This window comes from Eptesicus fuscus, chromosome 16, assembly GCF_027574615.1.
Source record: "Eptesicus fuscus isolate TK198812 chromosome 16, DD_ASM_mEF_20220401, whole genome shotgun sequence".
In the NCBI taxonomy this organism is placed as follows: domain Eukaryota; kingdom Metazoa; phylum Chordata; class Mammalia; order Chiroptera; family Vespertilionidae; genus Eptesicus; species Eptesicus fuscus.
The window spans coordinates 25,507,220-25,519,896 of record NC_072488.1 but is presented as its reverse complement, the minus strand read 5'-3'; the positions used below and the strand labels follow the sequence as shown (position 1 = coordinate 25,519,896).

General features: G+C 46.0%; 1 protein-coding gene and 1 pseudogene across 1 annotated transcript in view; one reads left to right on the top strand and one right to left on the bottom strand.

Annotated features, from left to right (window-relative positions):
• The window catches only part of MSH2 (mutS homolog 2), a 57,738-nt gene extending 47,582 nt beyond the window's left edge, over positions 1-10,156 (bottom strand). Inside the window, exon 1 of the mRNA XM_054728117.1 lies at positions 9,887-10,156. Within this exon, the coding sequence (XP_054584092.1) occupies positions 9,887-10,097 (211 nt within the window). The 5' untranslated portion in view covers positions 10,098-10,156. The remainder of the gene's footprint in view (positions 1-9,886) is intronic.
• Positions 7,438-7,776, top strand: LOC103305619 (40S ribosomal protein S26-like; annotated as a pseudogene).
• Positions 10,157-12,677: the final 2,521 nt, after the last annotated feature.

The following is a 12,677-nucleotide window of genomic DNA, read 5'->3' as shown; positions in this document are numbered from 1 at the left end:
CTGACAAGATATAAAGAGAAAAGAATGAGTAAAAATACATAGTTAACTTTACTTGTTCTTTCTTATAATTTGTTTTTCACAATTTTGAATACAAGCCATATAATAGCTATACAGTATTTGTATGGAATGGAATTAATTTTTCAAAAGGTTCATAAAAATGAATTAGTAATTATGCACTATAAAATGCCCCGGATAATATATTCACATAGCTAAAAATTCAAAGGTTCAAAAAGGTGCAGCAAAGTTTCATTTTTGCCAATGTCCCTTACACATCCAGGTCACCAGCATAGTGTTATCCTATATAATAAAAACCTAATATGCTAAGTGTCCGGTTGTCCAGTCATCCATTCAACCAATCAAAGCATAATATGCTAATGATATGCTAAGCATATCGCTCACTATGACATGCACTGACCACCAGGGGGCAGACAGTTGACTGGTAGACTAGTCTCTACGATGTGCACTGACCACCAGGGGGAGGATGCTCCGACTGGTAGGTTAGCTTGCTCCTGGAGTCCAGCTGATCGGGACTGAGTGAGATGGACCAGACATGCCCTAGAGCCCTCTTGCAGTCCCTCACCGGCTGGCCAACCTCCTGCACCCCTCCCCAGCCCCAATCATGCACCAGTAGGGTCCCTCAGCCTGGCCTGCACCCTCTCGCAATTTGGGCTGAGGGACTCCCCCTCTCCCCAAGTGCATGAATTTCGTGCACCAGGCCTCTAGTCAGTTTATAAAAATACTAAAGGCCCGGTGCACGAGATTAGTGCACTTGGCGGGGGGGATGTCCCTCAGCCCAGCCTGCACCCTCTCGCAGTCTGGGAGCCCTCAGGGGATGTCCGACTGACAGCTTAGTCAAACATCCTTAGCACTGCCGCGGAGCCTTCCACCACTGTGCTTGCCAGCCATGAGCCCGGCTTCTGGGCTTCTGGCTGAGCGGCATTCCCCCTGTGGGAGTGCACTGACCATAAGGGGGCAGCTCCTGCATTGAGTGTCTGCCTCCTGGTGGTCAGTGTGTGTCACAGCGACCAGTCGTTCCACTGTTCAGTCTATTTGCATATTACCCTTTTATTATATAGGATATTCTCAAATGTAGCATATGCACACACAGCAAATATAAATAAAGCATTACTTTTTTCCTTTTACATAAATAGTTGCTTATTATACACACTGTTCTGTATCTCAATGTTGTTTTTAACTTTAATATATTTTGAAGATTGTTCCATCAGTACTTAATCAGCTTCTTTTAGTTTGGAGCTGCAAACAATCCAATGACTCTAAAGATGTTCTACAATTTAGTCTCTTACTGATGCACAGACATATAGGTTTTTAGTCTTTGTTATTATAACAATGTTATATGAACAGCCTTGCCTGTGCTTCACTCTCCAAACGTGTGAGTCTATCTGTGAGATAGTCTTAAAATTGGATTTTATCAAAGGATATGTGTGATTTTGATAAATACTGCCAGACTATCCCCCTGATTGGCTGTGCCAATTAATACCATCATCCATGAAGTATGAATGTATATAATCTTTCCCCCTATCCAGTCAACATAAGTTTTCAAACTTTCTGATATTTATCTTGGATCACTAATCCTCAACAAGAGGTGATCTGGCTCCTCTAGCAGACATGTGGCAATGTCTGGGGAACATTTGGGTTGTCACAATTTAGGGCAAGGAAACACTAATGGAATCTAGTGAGTAGAAGCAGGGATGCTGTTAAACATGCAAAGGATAACCCCTCACAACAACAAATTAATTATTCCATCCAAAATATCAATATTGCCAAGGCTAAGAATCCATCTTAGATGGAAAATAGTGGCTCAGCTTAGTTGTGATTTGCAAGTATCAATTTATTTACAAAAATCACCCACACTACCAAATGGAATCAAAACTCAATTTTCATGTAAGTAATGCCAATTATTCACTTACAGGCAACACAGAATATGCTTGTAGATTATTCCAGCAATTCTAGATCTTATGAACAATTTAACCTAAATTTAACAGTAGATCATGTCAAGTACACATATCAAATACAAATAAGCATAAAGATTAATTATGACAGCCCTAGCCGGTTTGGCTCAGTGGACAGAGCGTCAGCCTGCAAATTGAAGGGTCCCAGGTTCAATTCCAGCCAAGGGCACATACCCAGGTTGCGGGCTCAATCCCCAGTGTGGGGTATGCAGGAGGCAGCCAATCAATGATTCTCTGTCATCACTGATGTTTCTATCTATCTCTCCCCCTCCCTTCCTCTCTGAAATCAATAAAAAAGATAAACTGTGAAAAAAGATTTTTAAAAGATTATGACATAAGATTTATTTTGTACACCTCTTGAGACACAGCTGATACTTCCAATATTAGTTATACGTAATAGACAAGAATCTCCACTGTCACAGACACCCTGAAAATTGGCTCAAATCTTGCCTAAGGTTAATCCTTTATGATCTAACACAGGACTGGCAAATATCTACAGCATGCATGTCAAACTCGCGGCCCACCGGCCAAAAGTTTGACATGCTTGATCTACAGGGATCAGGCAGGTAACAAATTAGCAAAGGAAGCTAAAGGAAGAATTACAACAAAGATATGGTGAGAACTGACAAAATGATCAAAGTACATTAGATAAAGAAGGAATCTAGACTCACTAGGTCTGAGAGCAGCTACTCAGCTCCAACCCACTGCTGAAGTGCAGGGATATTTTTGCCTAGTTTCCAACTGTGCTGATTTTTTAAAAAGAAGCTCGAAGCCCTGGCTGGCTAGCTCAGTTGGTTAGATGTGCCAAGGTCACAGGCTCACTCCCAGTCAGGGTACACACAAGAATCCTATATAATAAAAGGCTAATATGCAAATCAACTGAACGGTCGCTATGACACGCACTGACTACCAGGGGACAAACGCTCAATGCAGGAGCTGCCCCCCCGGGTGGTCAGTGCACTCCCATAGGAGGAGCGCTGCTCAGCCAGAAGCTGGGCTCACGGCTGGCAAGTGCAGTGGTGGTGGCGGGTGCCTCTCCAGCCTCCACGGCAGTGCTAAGGATGTCCGACTGCCAGCTTAGGCCCACTCCCCACGTCAGTCAGACATCCCACAAGGGTTTCCGGACTGCAGGAGGGTACAGGCCAGACTGAGGAACCCTCCCCCAAGTGCACAAATTTCATGCACCAGGCTTCTAGTGAACCAATAAATGCATCAATAAGTGGAACAACAAATCAATCAATCTCTTTCATTATCAATAAATAAAAATTTTAATTATAAAAAAGAAGCTTGAGCCCAGCTGGCCTAGCTCAGTGGTTGTGCATTGACCTATGAGCCAGGAGGTCATGGTTCAATTGGTTTGATTCCCGGTCAGGGGACATGCCCCAGTTGCAAGCTTGATCCCCACTAGGAGAAGTGTAGGAGGCAGCCAATCAATGATTTTCTCTCATCACTGATGTTTCTATCTCTCTCTTTTTCTTCCTCTCTGAAAGCAATAAAAATATTTTTAAAAGAAAAAAATCAAGTTGAATGTGTGGACGAAAGGGGCCACATGCTGACCTGACAAGCTCAGGGGAGGCCTGCATGGCAGTCTTGCAAACTCAGAGACCTACAGTAACCACAAAGGATGGTCTGAAATTAAACTTTAACTAAAAGCAGTTATGGTGGGCAGTTACATCCTAGGGCAGTATCTTCACTGACAAGGTCAACCTTTACCTTAACTGAGCCTATCTGTCTTTTTGCATCTATGATAACATACCCTTGAAATGTCTGGGTAACTTGTAATTTCCTTTTCTGGACCCCTTGGGGCACAACCCAATATGGTGGGTGCCAGGACAGATACCACAAATTCCTTCATTATCATGTTAATTGTTCCTGCACCCACCTAAGTATGTGCCCATCATTTTACTTTTAATCCAATCCCAGGAATTCCCGCCCCCCCTTTGCTTTATTCCACCTCCTTAATCTATCACCAATGGATTTCATGTAACCCACCTACGTCCCTCCTTTGATTGCAATGTATAAATACAAATGTAACCCGCCATTCTCCGGAGCATTATCTCAATTTGTTGAGGTTCTGCTTCCAGGCATATGTCAACAGTTTGGCTCAAATAAACTCACAAAAATTCTTTACAGGTTTCAATGTTTTTTTACGTTAACAAATAAAAGTTATGTTTACTCTAGAATCACATTCAGTAAGGCATGTACTCACATTCTCACAATCATATGCAGGAATTAAGGCCTATCCAGGTTGCAGCAGACTCAAATCTCCCAATACTCAGATTCAGAACCACAACATGAAATGGGAGGCTCCATTTTAATTCTTCCCTGTTTTTGCCTAAAACATAGGGGGACCATGCTGGTTTGCCCAAGATTTCTCCAGTTTTAGTACTTAAAGTTCAGCATCCCAGAAGCCTCCTCATTCCTAGGCAAACCAGGATGATTGGCAAACCCTATCAGCCCATCTAGCTGAATTCCACATAGGCAACATTATTCCTATGACGAAACATCAAAAAAAAAAACAAAACTTGCTCAAGAAAAGCACTGAACCAGAGTTAATACAAAATCAAAGAGGAATTTGTCCCAGAAACACTTAAAAATGCCATTGTGAATATAGTCAGCAACTTCTGGCAAATATGGCAGTGAGTTTCAAAACAGTGTTTTTCCTATCATCCTTTAATTTTGAAGGCAAAATATAAAGTGCAACCCAGCAAAAACAATTCTGGGGAGGGAAAAAAACACACTGATCTGGCATAATTCTTTAACAGCTCTTAAGTAATCAGTCCAGTTGGATTTGCCAGCATTTGAATTTGAATACTTACCACAGATGAACAAGCCCTCTCAGATCTACAAGCAACACCACTCCCCATTTTTATACCTGACTACTTTGCATATCAATGTTATCTGCCTGGCCGGGAGTGGAAGTATCTAGAACAATACAGGCTTGGTGATGTCTTAACAGTGGGTGGGGAAAAGAGGCAATGAATAAGGTGATTCCGCTCCCTCCCAAGGCCTCCTCTACCTCCATTACTAACCTACAGATTAAGCTGCCCAAACTCCCAAGTTATCCTCCCAAGATACTACTCTCAAAGGGGTTTTGTGACACATTGGGTGGCAATGCATTTTAAGTCATATTTACCAAGAAGCACCTGAAGTGCAGCTACTTCTGGTGAAGAGCTAAGACCATATGCTTCCAGTCAGAATAGCTGGAAAGTAGGACTGACCCTCTGCTGTGAAATAAGAGGAACAGGAAGAGAAAGCTACCCAGCCTCCACCTGGTTATAGCAGAAAGAATACCCTCATGATGGTGCAACATTCATTTTCCTGAAGAATGTGGACACAAACCTGGATGCCCAGCCATGGCTCAATCTGGTTGAGTGTCCTGATAATGGTTTGTTATAATAATGTAACCCCTCTAATGTATGAAATAATTATTGTGTGAAATGTTTGCTGTATGGAAACCTCCAATACTCTGTAACTTCCAAAATTAATGAACACCCCAATATCTTGATGTAAAAGCTCTGCGCCCTTAAAAGTGTAAACGCCCTGCTCCTAGCATAAGGCAACACCGTCTGGCCCACACTAATAAGGACACAAGTTGTTTACCACAGTCCATATAACCCCGAGACCCTCTTCAGTTGAGGTCTCCTGCCCGATAAGAGGACTCCCGTCGCTCCGAGAGACAAGCCCCTGATTGCTCTGCTGTGTGAGCCTGAACCACCTGCCTGTCTCTGTTTTCGTCGTCTGTCCTTCAGTGTGCATCGCCGGGTGGCCTTTGCTGGAGCCTAGGACCCACTAGGACTAGGTAAATAAACCCTGTGTGATTGCATACTAATTCTGTCTTGTGTGTCATGTGTTCTGGTCTGGCTCAGCTGTCTAGACATTGAAGTACCAGGGGATAGGCCGTTATTGCTGACTCCTGGTCACCTGCATTTGTCCCACTAAGTCTAGACAGATAATCAATTAATTGAGACATAATTGGGACATGGTTCAATCCCCTGCCAGGGCACATGCCTGTGTCATGGGCTTGATCCCCAGGAGGGGGTGTGCAGGAGGCAGCCAATCAATGATGTTTCTCTCTCATCCATTTCTCTATCCCTCTTACTTCCTCACAATAAAAATTAATAACATTATTTAAAAAAAAAATAATAATGTAGGCCCTGTTGACCCATGCACTGAAGAGTCCCGGGTTCGATTCCGATCAAGAGCACCTACCTGGGTTGGGGAATGTGCAGGAGGCAACCAATCCATGTGTTTCTCTCACATCGGTTTCTCTCTCTCTCTCTCTCTCTCTCTCTCTCTCTCTCTCTCTGTCCCTTCCTCCCTCCTTTCCTTCCACTCTCTCTAAAAATTAATGCAAAAAATATCCTCAGGTGAGGATTAACAACAAAAAAGTAATAACCCAAATGTCCATCAACTGATCGAAATACGGTACATCCATAAAATGTTAAGTGAAAGAAGTCACCCTGACTGGTTTGGCTCAGTGGATAGAGCGTCAGCCTGTGGACTCAAGGATCCCAGGTTCAATTCCAGTCAAGGGCATGTACCTTGGTTGTGGGCACATCACTAATAGGGGGTATGCAGGAGGCAGCTGATTGATGTTTCTCTCTCATCAATGTTTCTAATTCTCTCTCCCTCTCCCTTCCTCTCTGTAAAAAAATCAATAAAATATATATTTTTTAAAAAGAAGCAGCCAGGCCTTGGCAGCATGGCTCAGTAATTGAGCATCGGCCCATGAACCAAAAGATCAAGGGTTCCATTCCCAGTCAGGACACATGCCTGGGTTTCGGGCTCAATCCCTGGTGGGGGGCATGCAGGAGGCAGCTGATAAATGTCTCTTCCTCTCGCTAAAAACTTAAATTAAAAAATCAACATACTTAAAAAAAAGAAAAGCCAGTCACAAAGTCCACACACCATACATTGTATGATTCCATTTAGTCAGCGCCCCCTCCCTAGCTGGTTGCCGTCCCGTCCTGTCCCGTCCCCTCCCCACACACACACACACACACACGCCCCACCCCCCACACACACCCACCTTGGCCTGATGCCGCCTGCTTACCTGCTCCACCATCCTGCAGGGGTCCCGCTGGGGCCCATCTGGCTGGCAGTGCCTTCACTGCCGCGCCGCCCCCTGGTGGTCAGCGCATGTCGAACTCCCGGTTGGACAATTTGCATATTAGGCTTTTATTATATAGGAGGATTGGTTGCTTCTTGTATGTGCCCTGACCAGGGATCGAACCCACAACCTTGGGGTATCAGGACAAGCTCCAACCAACTGAGCTACCAGGCCAGGGCCTCACATTCACTTCTAATCACCTTAACCACATTCCCAATAGGATTAAGATAAGGTGACTTTCTAGGTTATTCTATTCTTGGAAATGTCCTTGGCAAAAATCAACATTTTAACTTTCATGGTCAACAAAAGAAAAAATTATGTTAAAAAAAAATCTAGCTCTCTTTTGGCCCTCGTTTCCAAGATGACCAAGAAAAGAAGGAATAAAGATCGTGCCAAAAAAGGCCGAGGCCATGTGCAGCCTATTCGTTGCATCAACTGCACCAGGTGTGTGCCCAAGGACAAGGCCATTAAGAAATTTGTCATTCGAAACATAGTAGAGGCTGCAGCCATTAGGGACATTGGACACTTACGTGCTTCCCAAGCTGTATGTGAAACTGAATTACTTGTGTGAGCTGTGCCATTCACAGCAAGGTGGTCAGGAATCACTCTCGTGAAGCCCGGGACACCCCCACCCCACTTAGACCTTCGGGTGCTGCCCCACGACCTCCACCCAAAGTCCATGTAAGGAGCTAAATCTTTAAGGAGTGAAAAGTTCTCTAGGGGAAAAATAAATAAAAATTGTACTTCAAAAAAAATAAAACCTACACTCCAATATTAAAGATTCCTGGATGTTCATACTAAATTTCCTTCCCAATAAATGGATGTAATGCTCAGCATCCATCCATTATTCCTTTCATAATCTAACTTAGACCAAAAACAAAAAAACCACCAACTATTTGTATTAACAGGTACTTAGAAAAATCAGTTATCCAATTTATACAACATACAAGTACATTTAGAACTTTACACATTTTAAATGCTTAAATTATTCTAAACCACAAGAAAACAAAGAAAAGTGTACTAGCCTAGAATAAAAGGAATCGTATCATCACTTGAAGCCTGGAAAGTAATTTAGACCGTCATTAACTATGAAGCCACCATAACACTGCCTCTGGCTGGTCTCAACTGGTCCCCATACCTCTAATCTTGCTCCTTCTGCCCCATCCTCCACACTACAGTGGAAATGAGCCAACACACCACTCCACCTTAAACTAAGTCTTCAGAACTCCCACCGCCTACCTACAACAGACAGTTGTAGCATCTCACTCAGCACAACATAAAAAGCCTTTTATCATCTGACCCCACCTACCTGGGCCACTCTCCTCGCTCATCATTTTCTGCTCCTGCAACACCCATCTACCTCTTTTCCAGGCCCTCTCCCTGGCAAATTCCGTGTTCTTCAAGGCTCGAGTGGAATTTAGCCTCTCAGACACTACCTCTTCTGAAGGCTCCAGTCTTTGGTACTCCTGCCTCTATGCCTCTTCAACAACTTGTTATGGGTCATGCAACGCCCAGTTCTTCACCTTGCACGGTAATTATTTATGCTTTGCTCTCCACTAGAGTGAGCTCTGTGAAGGCAGGGATATTGCCTTTTCATCGATGTACTCCTGGTGTCCACAACCCTGGCTGACACGCCAGCCCTCAAGAAATCCCCACCTACTTATAAGTGTATTTCGAATAGCACATGATCTCACTCATCTAGGGGAAATAATGAACAGCATAGACTGATGAACAGGAACAGACCCAGAAACAAGGAGGCATGGATCAGACTGTCGCGCCTCAGAGGGAGGGTAGGGGAGGGTGGGGGTAAAGGGGAGAGATCAACCAAAGGACTTGTGTGCATGCATATGAGCCTAACCAGCGGTTAAGGACAACAGGGGGGTGGGGCATGCGTGGGGAGGGGGGTGGGACGGGAATGGGGGGATGAGGACAAATATGTGATACCTTAATCAATAAAGAAATTTTAAAAACAAAAACAACAACAAAAAGAAACCCCCACCTAATGAATCTTTTGTCAGTAACATCCAATTTGCATGTGGCAACAGCAAGAGGAGAAATCCACAACTCCTTCCGCCCCCGCCAGGAAGCTCTTTCCACTATCACAATGGAGCCAGGGAGGAAAGAGATCCACCTCGAACGGACAGAACACCTAGCCCACATGGGGTGGGGAGTTTGTGGCTTTCCGGGGAGAGATGACGCTGGGGAGATGGACGGGGCCGAGCTGTAGAGGGCCCTGGATGCCGAGCTGAGGCACAAACCGGCATTCCAGGCCCAAGGGCACAGCTAACACATGGAGGAGCGGCAACTTTCACCCAGGTCACCTGGCTTCAGACAGAGTACCGTCCTGACCGCTGGGCAACACGGCTTCCCAACAGCCCTCCACAGGTCCCCGCGCTGCCCCGGCGGTGTAAGCCGACAGAAAACGGCCTCCCAAACCCACTTCCACTCTCGTCTCACGTCTGCACCGGTGTTTATATCAGAGACTTGGCGTTGCTGATGATGAGCCAGTCACAGGACCCAGGTGGGGACGGAGGGCACAGACCCACCCGAATGCTGTTAAACCGAACCATTAAAACGCCCCCTACGTGTTCGTTGTAAGATCGGCTTTGGGGCGGCTGCAGAGGAACAGGCTCCGGGCGGGGGCGCCCCACCTGGCCAGGCGGGGGCCGGAGAAAGCGCAATTTCGCACGGGCCACCCACACCCCCAACCCGGGGCCCTCCTCGCCCGAGCCCGCTGGCCGCCCGCTGCCTGCGAAGAGGCCCCTCCGCAGGGTCCCCGCGGCCTCGGCCGTCGAGTCCTCACCTGCCGGCCCTATGTACTTGACCACCCCCTGCGTCTTGAACACCTCGCGGGCGGCCAGCAGCGCATCCTCCCGGTGCGCCGTGTAGAAGTCGCCCCGGTCGAAGAGGCGCACCGTGGTGCTCGGCTTCTCCGGCATGCCCTGGAAGAAGCGCACGAAGGCATACTCGGCCACGCTCTCCAGCTGCAGCGTTTCCCTCGGCTGCACCGCCATGTCGGAACCTCTCCACAGCCCGGCGGAGGAACTGCGCGACCCCACACCCACGAAGCTGTTTCCCGCCTCCCCTCCCTCGCCCCCCGGGCAGCGTCCGGCCTCTGCAGCCCGACCAATCAGCACCCGGCGCTGCGTTTCGGTGGGTGGGAGTCCGCTGCCGCAGCCAATCACAAACGGACGCGGCCCAGCTTCCCGCGCACGCAGGTGACTGCCTACTGCGCCTGCGTGAGCCCAGGTCGTACGCCGGCCCTGCAGACGCCCATCCTGAAGATGATTTTATTCTCCCCGAGTTTTTTTCCGACTCTAAGGGCTGGGATCCCGGGGAATGGACGGCAGCCAGGGAGAGCGATTAGGTGGGATGTTCTTACAGGTTTTGCGTTTTTTACGTACCCGGAAGCTTGGAAGTGGAATCAGAAAGAAACTTGAAAACAAGGAAAATCTGGTCTTCTCCATTCCCAGTAGCTTTTTAAACTTGCTCCCTTCTCCCCCTTTTCCTTTTTAAGTAAACTGCCAACATCAAGATTACAGATCTAAAGCCCTGACCAGATAGGTAGCTCAGTAGTTTAGAGCGTCCTCCCGATACGCCAAGGTTGAGGGTTTGATCCCCAAGGTCCCGTCACAGACAAGAAGAAACCAATGAAAGCCTAACTTAAGTGGAACAACAAAAACGGATGTTTCTCTCTCTTCCTCCCTTTCTCTAAAATCAATAAATAATAAAGATTACAGGTTTATTCTCCACAACCTTCTTATTGCTTCATACTAGCCATTTAGTTCACTCCTTGGTTGATTCATTAATTTGAAAATGTTTATATACCAGACTCTTCTAGGATCTAAAGATTACTAGTTAAAAAAAATAAACAGTGCCTTTGCGCTTAATTCTAGTGAATGGCTTTAGATAAGACAGTAAATAAACTAAATGTTAGAAGATAAGCGTTTAGTTAAAAAAAAATAAAGATGGGGAAGTGGGGTTGAAATGTTTAAAAATGTTGACCAAAGACCTGAAGGACGTCCTGTCCTGCACAGTTACCTGCCTTCGAAAAGTATTACCCTCTCCCGTTTGGCTTCCCTTCTGCCAAGAAAGCCTAGGGAGCTGCCCCAAACCCCGATTAAGCAAATAGAATGGGGGGGGGGGGGGCGAGGGAGGGGGTTTTCAAACGAATTCCCAGGTCCCACCCACATATAATGGGTTGGAATTTCTGAAGGTGGCGTCTTGGGATCTCTTAAAAAGCTCCCTAGGTATGCCTGATAATCAACTCAGTTTAAAAACCATTGACCCACATGTTAAAACACCTTTCGTGGCAGGAAGCCGACTAAGTTTGGATCATTTGACTGTTGACTATCCAGCAATGCTACTTCCAGCCATTCTCCCTCCTCTCACCCAAACTCTATGATCTAAGACAAGGGAATGGCTGAAATCCTCCAGGAAGAAAAAAAGAGGAAAAACAGAAGTAAAGATAAATCCTGAGAACATCAGTATTTCAGAGTCGGTGGAAGAGGAAAACAACCAGGAGAGACTAAGGTCCATGAAGCCAGAGAAAATGCGTAAGCAACATACTGGGGTAGGACATGGAGCAGTCAACATGGTGATACGCTGTGGAGAGATCAAATGATGAAGCACTGGGGGTAAAAAGGCCATTGGCAATTAGCAGGTCAGTGTTGAGCTTAGCAAGAGTAGCTTTTTAGAGATCAGACTGAAACTAGAGGGCATTGGGTTAGAGTGTGCCACTTAGCTCCAAATCCACCTTTTGCCTGCTCTGTAAAAATGGATCTGAAGCTTCGTCAGTAGAGGGCGCTGGAGACACTGCAAGAGGAGAGTGTAGTCCCCTTGCAGCACTGTTGGCTTCCCCAGTGCCCAGCTCCTGCGGACCCAGGACTTCATCTGGCTCTGAGAGCCTGGGCGGCTTCTCCAGCACAATGCTGGTCTGAGAACCTGCCTCACACCCCAACTATAAAAGGTAGCTTTATAGAGTGGCTTTGGTGTCTGGTGAGACATCTCCCTATAAAGAGCTTTCCCCAGCACCCGAGAGCCCGGTTCAGCAAACTTTTTCTGTAAAGGACAGACCCCATCGATAGGTTTCTGTCACAACTGCTCAGCTCTACCACTGTAGTTTGAAAAAGCCACACACCTTATGTAAACAATAAAACTTTATTTATAGACACTGAAATTTTTATTTCATCTAATTTTCACATATCACAATATATTCTTTTTCCCCTAACCATTTAAAAATGCAAAAACCAATCCTAGCTTCTGGGCTGTATAAAAACTGGTGGTGATGGGCCAGCCTGTAGGCCAGGCGTCCTCAAACTACGGCCTGCGGGCCACATGCGGGTGTTTTTGCCGTTTTGTTCTTTTACTTCAAAATAAGATATGTGCAGCGTGCATAGGAATTTGTTCATAGTTCTTTTTTTAAACTATAGTCCGGCCCTCCAACGGTCTGAGGGACAGTGAACTGGCCCCCCTGTTTAAAAAGTTTGAGGACCCCTGCTATAGGCTGTAGTTTGATGATTCCTGTCCTAGAGGAAAAATTTTCATCAAGTTCCACAAGACTGACTTTCCAGTGATGCCAGTGCCATACTGCA